The following is a 13,055-nucleotide window of genomic DNA, read 5'->3' on the forward strand; positions in this document are numbered from 1 at the left end:
ATATATATATATATACGCAGTTGCTGTCTGTTCACTTCTGCCTCATGGTAACCCGTTATATTGCGCAGCAGACCTGCATTGTATAGGCTGCTCAGTGGCTGAGATCCTTTAGAAATAAATCAAGTATCAGGCCTTTACTTCTGAGGTGCCTCTGGTTGGATTCAAACCACCAATCACTCCGTTGTTGCTAAGTGCCATTGAGTCGTTTCTGACTCATAGCAACCCCGAAAAGGGTTTCTGAGGAGAGGCTGGTGAGTTTGAACCACCGACCTTGTGGTTGATGCTTATCCGACAGTGCCACCGTGTGCCCTGATCTTTCTATTGGTGTTGCTGTTAGATGCCGTCGAGTCAGTACCTGGCCACAGCGACCGTCTTGCCCAACAGAATGAAACACTGCCCGCCCGGTCCTGCGCCAGCCTCACAATCGTTGCTGAGCTTGAGCCCCTTACGGCTGCCACTAATCCAGCCATCTCATTGGGGTTTGCCTCTTTTTCGCTTCCTCCTTCTGTTAGTAGCTGAGTGTTGAATGTATACAGGAAGTCTGTGTGTCTGCAATGCATTCTGCCCCTCCTGAAGATAGCTACCGCATTAATATTTTTTATAATCATTTATATTGTAGAATTTGATTTATAATGGCTAGTCTTTGGATCTTTTTATGGAAAGTGTTTTAAATTAATTATTTAATATTGGGAGGGTGTCTATATTTCTTCTAAAATAAGTTTTGCAGACCTAAATTTTTCTATGGATTTATCTCATTTGAATGTTAAAATACAGTCCAAATTTTAATAAATTCTTTAATGTGAGATGCATTTGTAATGAGATCACTTTTTCAATTTTAAAATTATTATTTATGTCTTCCTTTTTTTTCCTTAACTAATTTTACCAATATGCTGTTTACTGGTTTTTTTGGGGTTTTTTTGTTTTTTTTTTCTGATTTCTGTCAGTTGTTTGCTTTCTTTCATTAATTTCTATTAGAATTTTTTTTGTTTTCTTATATTTCATTTTTTAGTTTATTGTTCTGTATGGTACCTAACTTCTTATATTAGATGTTTGGCTCATTTTCCCCAGTCTTTCTTCTTTTCTAATGAGTCATTCTGGGCTAAAACTGTCTCTCAACAGGGGACCCCTGTTGCTGTACCAGAGGAAATTTGGTGGATACTAACTTCACAGCTGTTCCAAAGCTGAAATCTTTACAGAAACAGACTGCTTCATCTCATTCTACGGCACGGCTACTGGGCTTCAACTGCCAAACTGTCAGTTAGCAGCCAAGCTCTTAACTACCAAGCCACCAAGTCTTCTTAGTCCAACCCATTGTCATTGTCATTGTTGTTAAGTTCTGTCAAGTTGGTTCCGACTCACAGCGACCCTGTATATAGAGTTTCCGAGGAGCCACTGGTGGGTTCGAACTGCCGACCTTGTGGTTCGCAGTCCAGTGCTAATGCTACAGCACCACATCAGGAGGCCAGCCAACCCCATAATCGGAGCCAAATCCAAGAGGAAAGTCAATAGGATGTCAATTGGATGAACGCATGGGTGGCAGTAAAAAGAAGAGCAGCTGGCAAAGAGTAAAGTTTGTATAGGTAGATTGCTTTTCTAGAAGTTTGAAAGAAGGCTTCAGAGCTAATCTGTCCCTCTTCTCAGAATTCCTTAAGACTATCATAAGTAATAAATTTAAAGTACTTCTTTTTTTTTTTTTTAGCTTAGTGGAGTGTATGTAATCTAAGAATTAGGATACAAAAAAATATAACCAGGGAAAGTGAAGAAAAGGTGTTAGAGGTTTAGAAGGAGAGCCAACAGTTTTTGTCAAAAAAGTTTTATTGGAACATGACTCGTTCACATACTGTCTATGGTGGTTCTCTTCATACAATGGTAATGCTGAAGAGACACAAGAGAGACTGCATGCCCCACAAAACTGAACGTGCTGACTCTGGCTTGTACAATACCATGAAAAAGACGGTGTGAGGTGTGAGGCAGGATGGATGGTTGTCTATGGTGTTCTTATTATTTTTGACTCAAAACAGAAGTTTCTGACCTGCCCACCATGATCACTCACCTGGAGGACACCAGGAGCATGTCTGCAGGGAGGAACTGTCCATTCGAGGCCTTCACAACGTCCCCCACCTTCACCTTTTCACACCAGGAGAGAGGACACAGAAGCATGAGTTTCTAAAGCAAAACTAGAGGCAAAACATGTCAAACATTCTCAGGAAGAACTTCTCAAGTTAAAATGTTCTCAATTTTAAAATATCAGGGGCCTTTGAAAATTTTGTGGAAAATGTGAATGAAAAGATAATAGAATTTTTCCACAAGCTTTTTGAAGCAGTTAAAAACTACCAGCTGTTTGGTGGGAGAAAGATGAGGCTTTCTGCTCCTGTAAAGATTTATAGCCTCGGAAACCCTGTACAGGGTCGCTATGAGTCAGAACCGACTCTATGGCACATAACCACCACTACCACCATAACATCAGCCATGCTAATAAAGTTCAGCTTCATTAGAACACTGTTGTTTCCTGAGAGGTCCATGTGTGTAAAGCAGGGGTTCTCAACCAGAAGTGATTTTTGCTCCCAAGTCAGGGAATCTCTTTGATAATCTTGGTTGTGAAGACTGGGGAAGGGGGCTGCTACAGACTTCTGTGGAGGCCAAATACACTGCTAATCATCATAGAATGTATGGGAAAGTCCCCACGACAAAGAAAGAGCCAGCCCAAGATGACAATAGTGTGGGGGGTTGGGAAGAAACGTTTCCATACTGGAAGAGAAGTACAAAATTGATCCCTAATACACCTACCAGCCACACTCCTTTCATGTCAACTTCATGTTGTGAAGTTCCGACCCATAGCAAGCCTATATAGGGTTTCCAAGGAGGAGCTGGTGGGTTTGAACCTCCGACCTTGCAGTTCAAACTGACTTTGCAGTCCAGTGCATTAGCCCACAGCGCCACACCAGGACTCCTTTTTACATCAATGTCGTGGTCGTTGTGTGCCACTGAGTCAGTTCTGACTCATAGCGACCCTGTATAGGGTTTCCGAGAAGGGACTGGTGAGCTTGAACCACCAACCTTGTGGTTCAAACTGACCTTGAAGTCTAGCACATTAACCCACAGTTCCACACCATTGCTTGATGAAAGGTCCAGTTGCGCCTCCTAGTCTGTGAGCTTCATGGAGAACAGAGAAGTGGCCCGTCTTCCTCTCTGGGTGAATTCCCAGTGCTTAGCGTAGACGCCTGGAGTCCTGGTGTGACGCGCTACGACAAGCACGGGACTGCTAACCACAAGGTCAGCAATTCAAACCTTGGAAATCCCACAGGGTCGCTCCCTATGAGTCCAAATCAACTCCACCAGTCACTCCTCAGAAACACGACACATGGTCTCTAAGAATTGCAATCAACTCAACGGCACTTAACAGTAATCATAGCAGCACAGGACCATGGGTGACACACATTAACCTCTCAGCTACCAACCGGAAAACCTGGCTATCTGCTCCCGGGAGGGGATGGTTTCTGAAAACTCTATTGAACATAGTTCTACTTTGTACACGTGGGGACGCTGGGAGTCAACACTGACTCGATGGCACCTGGTTGTTTTAGTATGACGCCCCACCACTGTCAAATCATTTCTGACCCAGGGCCGGTAAGGAACAGAGTAGACACGCTCCTGAGAGTTTCCGAGTCCGTCAGTGTTTACAGGAACAGACTGCCGCATTATTCTCCCGATGGGTTAGTGGCTTTGAACCGCAGCCCAACTCTTCACCACTGTGCCAGTAGGTACTAAATAAATATTTGTTTAGCTGAATAAATTCTAAATTATACATGTTGTTGTTTAAGTGCCTGTATAGGGTTTCCAAGGTTTTAAATCTTTTGTGGGAACAGAAAGACTCATCTTTTCTTCAGCAGAGCTGTCGCTGGACTCAAACTGCTGACCTTGTGGTTCACAGCCTAGTGCTTATCCTATGGCTCCATCTCGCTCCTACATTATAGATGAGAGAGCTGTCAATACTAGTAACAATGAAGAGAGAAAGTACTGGAAGCTCTTGCTCTTTTCCTCTTTAGTATTTATTCCTGAACAGACCACTTCAGCCCAGAAGGTGTGCTAAGGAAGTGTTGACGGGAGTTCCTGGGTGGTGAGAAAGGTTCATGTGTGAGCTGAGAGGTGGGAGGTTTCAGTCTGTCCATCGTGCTCTGGGGGAAAAGGCTGGTGACCTACTGGGGAGAACTCAGCCACGGAGAGCCCTGTGGGCACAGTTCTCCTCTGACCAAATGGGGGCGCCATGACTGGAATCTACTCATGAAAAATCATGCACTGAGAACCCTGTGGAGCACAGTTCTACTCTGACACACACGGGGCACCATGACTGGGATCTACTCATGAAAAATCATCCACTGAGAACCCTGTGGGCACAGTTCTCCTCTGACACACACGGGGGCGCCATGAGTGGAATCTACTCATGAAAAATCATGCACTGAGAACCCTGTGGAGCACAGTTCTACCCTGACACACACGGGGCACCATGACTGGGATCTACTCATGAAAAATCATCCACTGAGAACCCTGTGGGCACAGTTCTACTCTGACACACACGGGGCACCATGACTGGGATCTACTTATGAGAAATCATCCACTGAGAACCCTGTGGGCACAGTTCTACTCTGACACACATGGGGCACCATGAGTGGAATCTAGTTATGAAAAATCATCTACTGAAAACCCTGTGGGGCACAGTTCTACTCTGACACACACGGGGGCACCGTGAGTCGAATCTACTTATGAAACATCATCCACTGAGAACCCTGTGGAGCACAGTTCTACCCTGACACACACGGGGCACCATGAGTGGGATCTACTTATGAAAAATCATCCACTGAGAACCCTGTGGGCACAGTTCTACTCTGACACACATGGGGGCACCATGAGTGGAATCTACTTATGAAACATCATCCACTGAGAAAGAACCCTGTGGAGCACAGTTCTACTCTGACACACACGGGGCACCATGAGTGGGATCTACTTATGAAACATCATCCACTGAGAACCCTGTGGGCACAGTTCTACTCTGACACACATGGGGCACCAGGAGTTGGAATTGATTCTGTAGCACCTGGCTTGTTTCCTTCTTTGTTTGTGTTTGCTTGTTGGACCCACGTGAGGCAAGAATCTTAAAAGGCAACAATGAGCTCTAGTCAGCGCCACTCCATCTCACCTTTGGTAACCATCAAAGAATGTTTCTTTCTGTGTGAAAACCTTTTCTTTATGATAGCAGTGGTCTCATACACTATTTATCCTTTTGTGGTTGACTTGATGTACTCAAGCATACTGTCCTCCAGGGTCATCCATGTTGTGACGTGTTTCACAGATTCACTGTTATTTGTTAACATTACCTAGTATTCCACTGTGTGTCTGTACCGTGGTTTCTTTATCCACTCTTCCAATGCCCATCCACAGAAAAGTGGATAAGCTCTGATACCTTTGTAAAGCTCTCAATGTTGGAATTGCCCCTCTTGGGTTGCACCATGCCAGTGGTATAGTAATGGTGCAGATTTCCGGGTTCCTGCTCTGGACACCTCACTTTCCCTTCCAGCGGAAGGCACTGGGGTCTAGTACGGTTCAATCACCTATTGACCTTTTCTGCTCTGTAACAGCAAGCAGACTGCATCCCACAGATTCACCTCCCCCAAGACTCTAATGCCAGAAAAGCAGGCAGTGCACTTCGCTCTTGGGCCAGAGAGAAGAGTCACTTGGAATTGTTACACAGGGAAAGACATGTTGATGGTCCTTAGAAATCACAACAGTCTTGTTATTTTGCTTTCAAAGGAATTGTATGCTGGGCATGATAAATTACTGCTGAGGATAAACTCGATATCTATTCCCAAATACATTCAGAATACCTCTAACTAATACCCAAGGGCAAGCATTTTGACCCATAGTGAAGGGGTATGGGAAACCGAAACAGCACTGTCAAAAACTAGACAGCAGACCTAGACAGCTCCTGTGTCCTGTATCCTGAGATAACAGACCTGTTGTGGTCCTACCCAACAAGCACTGGACTGCAAGGTTGGTTTAAACCACAAGGTCAGTGGTTGAAACCCACCAACAGCTCTTCAGAAACCCAATACAGGGTTGTTATGAGTCAGAACCGACTTGATGGTACTTAACAACAACAAAGGCTGACAGGTACCCTGAACTACAGTTTAGGAAGAATTTTCATTAATATCCTAAGCACTGACTTGGAGGTCACACAGAGGTACTAGGTACATTAGACAGAGTGTGAACTTCCATCCAGAAAGGCTTGGATTCAAGTCCTATTTTCACCACTCATTAGCCGCGTGACCTTGAGCAAGCTACGTATTGCTTAGATCTTCTATTTCCTCACCAACAAAATGAGGATAATATTACAGTTCGTAGAGACTTACTTCAAAGACTTAGAATCTAGCATTTTAAATATATGAGGTAAGTCAGCAAGTTTTGCTATGAGGTCTCCAGTTCATACTTGCATGGGTTTTTTCTAAACATAATGTACTTACATGTGTCTCTGTGGATGGCTGTGGACAAGTTCCCTCAGTAATACTCCTATCTTAGTCTCCTTGAGCGCCTTCAGAACAAAAAAATGTCTAGACATAGCCCTGCCTTCCAAGGGGATCTGTGGGGCCAGCTCAATTCAAGGCAGAGAGGTTATGGCGAGGGTTTTGGGAGATCCTGATGGGATCATCTTGATAGATTTTCTTAAAGGACACAAGACAATTACTGGAGTTAATTAGGAAGAATTTTAAGAAAACTGAAAACTGCATTGGGGAGGAAAAGGTCAGGAAAGTTGGGCTGAGGCATTTTTTTCCCATCATGACAATGCACCTGCTCACCCTTCAGAGGTAGGAAGGCCTATCCTACCAGAATTTCAAGAGGAAACCTTTCTCCATCCATCGTACAGCCTGATCCTGCCCCTTCAGACTGCTTTTTATTCCTCAAACTCACAGAGAAAATTGAAAAGGAACAGGATTTCACTTCTTCCAAGATGGCAAAACAGCCGCTCTGACCAGGTGTAAATTAAAGGGCACAGACATCTTCAGGAAACTGACCAGGTGTCATCTAGTCGGTTCTGACCCATAGCGAAGGGATAGAGAAACGAGACAGCAGCATCAAAAATGTGCAGGCCGAGACAGAGCCTGCGTACTGACGCAATCGCTTCTCATTTTGATGGGTTTGCTCCAAAAGTTTCTATGAATTTATAACAGTGCTTTTCGTGTGTCTGTTGCATGGTTTGTGTTTTTCCATTCTTCCACTGATGAGCCTTTAGGTTGTTTACACCTTTTGGGTACTATGAGCAGTGACCATTGGTGTCCGTGTGTCCATTTTCTTTGCTGCTTTCAGGTATCTTAGGGAAATGAGGGGGCTTCGAAAAGTTCACGGAAAAAACAGAACATAAAGATAATGGAATTTTCCCACAAACTTTGTGAAGACCCTCATATACGTAGGAGTGGAATTGCTGAGTCATGTGGTAGGTCTGGGGTCTTGCTGTGGCGCTGTACGATAAGCACTGGACCACAAAGTCAGTTTGAACCACAAGGTCAGTGGTTCAAACTCACCAGTCGCTCCTTGGAAACCCTATACAGGGTCACTATGGGTCAGAACAGACTCAACAGCACTTAACAACAACAACAGTGGTAGATATCGAAGTCTTGGTGTGGCACTGTGGGATAAGCACCAAACTGCTAACTGCAAGGTCAGTGGTTCAAACTCACCAGTTGCTCCTTGGAACCCCAGACAGGGTCGCTATGAGTCAGAAACAACTCAAAGACACTAATTACGACAAAATAGTGGGTCTAGGTCTAAGTTTCTAAGGCAGCACCAAACTGGTTTCCACAATGGTTGTATCATTTTTTTTCCTTCCAGTTCACAGAGTTCCCAGTGGCTCACTTTTCAGAAACCCATTATCAGTTTTTCTTCCAAGACACTCTCTTATTTAAGTTATTAATAAATTCAACTTCATGGTTTTGTTTTACTATTTTGAGCTTGTTTTGTACTTTCTGAATTTTTTCAGGCTTCTTCATTTCACATCTAAGTAACACTACTCTGTAAGTTTTAAACTGTGCAGGAAGAATTCAGGTTATACAGAACGGATACAGGAACATGTATCCAAGGCATGTAAAGTAGACATAAACATCTAGGACTCCACACTTTTATCTACTATGAATCACAGCGGGTCTCAGCTCTATTTCAACACCAACTTGGAGACAGACACCAACCCTGAGAACTACAGCAATGAAGTCTCTTTACAATTCTTACCTCTTTCCACATAACCACTTGCCACACTTTTTGTCGTAACACTGAAAGAAAAGAAGAAGAAGAAAAAAAAAAAAAACCGCAGCTATGATTTGATTTGCATCTGGTAAATTTCTAAATAATAAAAGATACCTTTACTAGGAAAAAAATAAGATTTCTTTATAAAATGTAGCCTTTGTTTACTTAACCTTATTTACACTAAAATTCAGCAATATAGAAAACAGTGTCATATAATAATAGATGGATGATAGGCAGGTAGGTAGAATGACAAAGAGAAAACAGATGGATAGAAAGATGACAGATAGCTAGTTGCTATGTATGAAGTCATTTTCAGACATAAAGAGAAACAATTTGCTGTTGCATGCTTCCAGACTGACCAGCAACACAATCTATTTCTAATCTATTACAAATGTAACACAGATCAAACCTGGGAAACTGGGAGGTAACAGGAACCAATTACATAAAGCCCAGATCTATTTACGGATAAAAGTATGGTCCATGCCCTGAATAGTCCATTCTTCCCATCTTTTTTTCTCTTCTTTTACTCTAATGAGCATACTTATTGTTTGGAATATGGAAACATACATCTATGGAAGCTGGCTTTCCTTCTAAGTGTGGTCCCTGGTTCCTGTCTTGAACTATGATCCCACAGAGTATTTGTAACAAGGACAAAACTTGGTGAACTTGTCATTTGGCTTATGGAGAGGCAGGTTAAAAATTCAATCTCATATATCTTACCTGTTGTTTTCTTTGTGTTGATTAATCTGTCTGCCTTATGTCGTTGCTATTATAGAAAAAACAGAAATTCCATTACATCACAAGTTCAAAGTGAAGAGCTCAAATCGTCATGCAGGTCATCGTGGGTCTAGTGAACACAGGTAGCAAATCAAACAGGAAAGTCATTTCCATTTTGGTTCCCCCCCCCAAGACTCTCCAAATTTAGATGTGACCTGAGGGAGAGGGGCCAGCCCAGTCAGTGTTGGAAGGTGTGGGCTCTAGCTCCAGCTCTGTCCCTAAGACCTGGTGAGTCGCTAACAGGGTGACCCCCAGCTCTGCCCCTAAGACCTGAGTAAGTAGCTAACCTGGCTGCGTCCCAGCTCTGCCCCTAAGATCTGGTGAGTTGCTAACTGAGTGACCCCAGCTCTGTCCCTAAGACCCGCTGAGTCGTTAACTGGGTGACTCCCAGCTCTGCCCCTAAGACTTGGGTGAGTCATAACCTGGCTGCACCTCAGCTCTGCCCCTTAGACCTGAGTGAGTCAATAAGCTGGCTGCGCCCTAGCTCTGCACCTAAGACCTGGGTAAGTCCTAACCAGGCTGCGCCCCAACACCAGCGAGGTGCAGACAGTAACATATATTCCCTGTGTGTGGTGCATGGCTTTGTGTGTGTGCATAAGGGGCTTCAAAAAGCTCTTGGAAAAATGGAATTAAAAGCTAATGAAATTTTACCACAAACTTTTAAAGTCTCCTCATGTGTGTGTTGGATTCTCAAACAACAAAAACTCTGTCTTCAAGCTGATTCTGCCTCATAGCGACCCTGTAGGGCAGCACAGAAGTGTCATAGAGGGTTTCCAAAGCTCTAAAGCTTTATGGTGTTGTTGTTGTTAAGTGCCATTGAGTCAGTTCTGACCCATAGCGACCCTGTACAGGGTTTCCGAGCCTGTAAATCTTTATGGGAGCTGACCTTATGGTTCGCAACACGATTCGTAACCACTATGCTACCAGAGCTCCTTATGAAGAGGATTTAAAACATTAACTGATAAAGATCAAAGAGCACAGCCTTTGGTATGGATTACATCTCAATGTAATGAAAACAAAAATCCTCACCACTGGACCAATAAACAACATTCTTATCAACAGAGAAAAGAATGAAGTTGTCAAGGATTTCATTCTTCTTGGATCAACTATCAACACTCACGGAAGCAGCAGTCAAGAAACCAAATGACGTATTGCATTAAGCAAATCTGCTGCACAAGACCTTTTTAAAGTGTTGAAGAGCAAAGATGTCACCTTGAAGACTGAGGTGTGCCTGACCCAAGCCATGGTATTTTCAATAACCTCATATGCATGCGAAAGCTGGACAGTGAATAAGGAAAACCGTAGAAGAATTGATGCTTTTGAGTTATGGTGTTGGAGGAGAATATTGAAAGTGCCATGGGCTGCCAAAAGAACTAATAGATCCGTGTTGGAAGAAGTGCAGCCAGAGTGCTCCTTGGAGGCCAGGATAGCCAGACTTCATCTCTCATTCTTTGGACATATTGTCAGGAGGGACCAGTCACTGGAGGAGGATATCATGTTTGGTAAGGGGGAGAGTCAAAGAAAAAGAGGAAGACCCTCAACGAGATGGACTGGCTAAGCATGACTCAAGCATGGCAACAGTAGTGAGGTTGGCCCAGGATTGGGCAGTGTTTCGTTCTGCTGTGCATAATAAGGTCGTTATGGGTCGGTACCAACTCGATGGCACCTGACAACAACAAAATCTTTAAAGGGCCGACTGCCTCATTTTTCTCCTGTGGACCTGCTTGTTGGCAGGTTTAAAATACCAACCTTTTGGCTAGCAGTGAAGAGTTTAAGCACTGTACCATCAAGACCCTCTCTCTCTTTCTCTCCTGGTATGACGCTATAGGATAAGCACTGGACTACAAGGTCAGTTAGAACTACTCCTCAGAAACCCACAGGGTCACTATGAGTTGGAACAGACTCAGAGGCACTTTATGTATATATACATGAGTTGGAACTGACTAGACAGCACGAAACCACACTAACCAAAAGGCTGAAGGTTTAAATACACCCAAACATGCCTGGTGTCACACCACAGGAAGACCACTCCATCTCAAGTTTGGTTTGAACCTCAAGATCAGAGGTTCAAACTCACCAGCACCCGGCTTGGAAATCCTATACAGGGGACTATGAATCGAAATCGACTCGAGGGCACTTAACAACAACAAACACACCTCAGACAAAGAGTCCTGGCAATTTACTTCCAAAGGATGACGAACTCTGCAATACACACCTGCGGCCAACCTGTGTCAGAATCAGCTACACAGCAACTGGCCGGTGGGCTGACGTGCTGTTACCTGCAAGACTGCCACCTTCTCCTGTGACCCACAAAAGACCCTTATTTGGGGGTGGGATAAGATTATGGGCTGCCTGTCTTTCATTGGGGTGCCTTGACCCAGAACAAGTCCCACAGCAGCTGGTGGGTGAGCAGCACAGCCCTCCCCGCTCCCCAGAGCTCTGGTCAACATACCCGGGAACTGCTTAGTGAAATGTCTGCATCACAAGGCGCCTGGGCAGCCCCATGTCTTCATCTGTTCCCAGCAGGAAAGGGATGGGGTCTCTTCCTGCAGTTTAGGAGGGTTCACGCAGAACACCAGGGCCCACCATTGAAGCCCACCTTGCTCTATGTCTTCTCTGTGTAACCCAAGCGGCTGTGTTGTCTGTGAAGTTTTCACACCTTGTCTAGACACATTAGACACTTGTGTGTTGTGTGTGTGTGTGTGTGTGTGCTCACACAGATACAGTACAGAGCCCGGGGCAAAATAAGCACTGAAAAATGCTTATCAGACGGTGCTTACAATGACTCCTGAGGTGGCGCTGGAGGATAAGCCCTGAACTACCAACCACAAGGTCAGCAGTTCAAACCCACCAGCCGTGCCTTAGAAACCCTATACAGGGTGGTAATGAGTCAGAACCAACTCAACGGCACTTAACAACAACGATAATGACTAGAAGGAGCCCTGGTGGCTATAGGTCATTAGAGATCAGAGGTTCAAACGACAAGGCTGCCTCTGAAAGTCTATGTAAAGCTGCTGACTTATATACGGAACTGACTGAATGACTGTAAATAGGATGATTGCTGTGTTGTTAAGCACAGTCGAGTCGGTTCCAACTCTTAGCTACCTGGTATAGGGGTTCCGAGGAGTGGCTGGTGGGTTTGAACTGCCGACCTTTTTGCAGTCCAGTGCTGACCCAACAGCATTGCACAAGTCCTTAATGTCGATGTGGTGAAACATACAATGAACAATTCTAGATTCTGTCCCAACCTAGCTGAAAGCTTTGGATGGAGACTGGAAACTCATTTCGTGTTAGAAACCAGCCAAAAGGCCAACACCTTGAACACATTTCATTGATGACCCATCTTCACAGGACAGGAGGAATCTAGCAGAAGTATGTAAGCAACAATAGACTAGCCAGAGATTTGGGGAAAGATGCCTGCCGGGGAACAAACGTCTCCTTTGTCTTGAGATGAGAAGTGTCGGATGTTTTGTTGCACACATTCTCAACAGTAAGGACAAAATCTAGAAAATTTCAAAAAAAGAAGATGAGGAAAGAGAAAAGGGAGACTAATAAAGCGGCAGCAGATACAGTAGGTGTGGTGCACCCGACCCCAGCTAAGGTGCGCCTGACCCCAGCTAAGGCCAGGGCATTTCCAACGGCCTCATATGCGTGCAAAAGTTAGACAGTAAATAAGGAAGACCAGAGAAGAATTGAGCATTTAAGTCATGGTGTTGGAGGAGAATATTGAAAGTACCATGGACTGCCAGAAGAACAAACAGATCTGTGTTGGAAGAAGTGCAGCCAGAGTGCTCCTTAGAAGCCAGGATGACCAGACTTGATTTCTCATACTTTGGACATGTTGTCAGTAGGAACCAGCCCCTGGAGAAGGACATCATGCTTGGTAAAGTGGAGGATCAGCAAGAAAAGAGGAGGACCCCCAATAAGACGGCCTGATACACTGGGCCTAGCAATGGGCTCAAGCATAGCAATTGGGAGGTTGGCTCTGAACT

At 44.4% G+C, this 13,055-nt stretch overlaps 1 protein-coding gene across 1 annotated transcript in view; it reads right to left on the minus strand.

Annotated features, from left to right (window-relative positions):
- LOC102818051 (probable phospholipid-transporting ATPase IB-like) overlaps positions 1–13,055 on the minus strand; it is a 208,832-nt gene that overhangs the window by 193,700 nt on the left and 2,077 nt on the right. The window contains exons 4-6 of the mRNA XM_006832037.1: positions 9,007–9,052; positions 8,272–8,312; positions 2,054–2,127 (exon numbers count right to left, since the gene is read on the minus strand). Of these exons, the coding sequence (XP_006832100.1) occupies positions 2,054–2,127; positions 8,272–8,312; positions 9,007–9,052 (161 nt within the window). The remainder of the gene's footprint in view (positions 1–2,053; positions 2,128–8,271; positions 8,313–9,006; positions 9,053–13,055) is intronic.

Source organism: Chrysochloris asiatica, unplaced genomic scaffold (assembly GCF_000296735.1).
Source record: "Chrysochloris asiatica unplaced genomic scaffold, ChrAsi1.0 scaffold00005, whole genome shotgun sequence".
In the NCBI taxonomy this organism is placed as follows: domain Eukaryota; kingdom Metazoa; phylum Chordata; class Mammalia; order Afrosoricida; family Chrysochloridae; genus Chrysochloris; species Chrysochloris asiatica.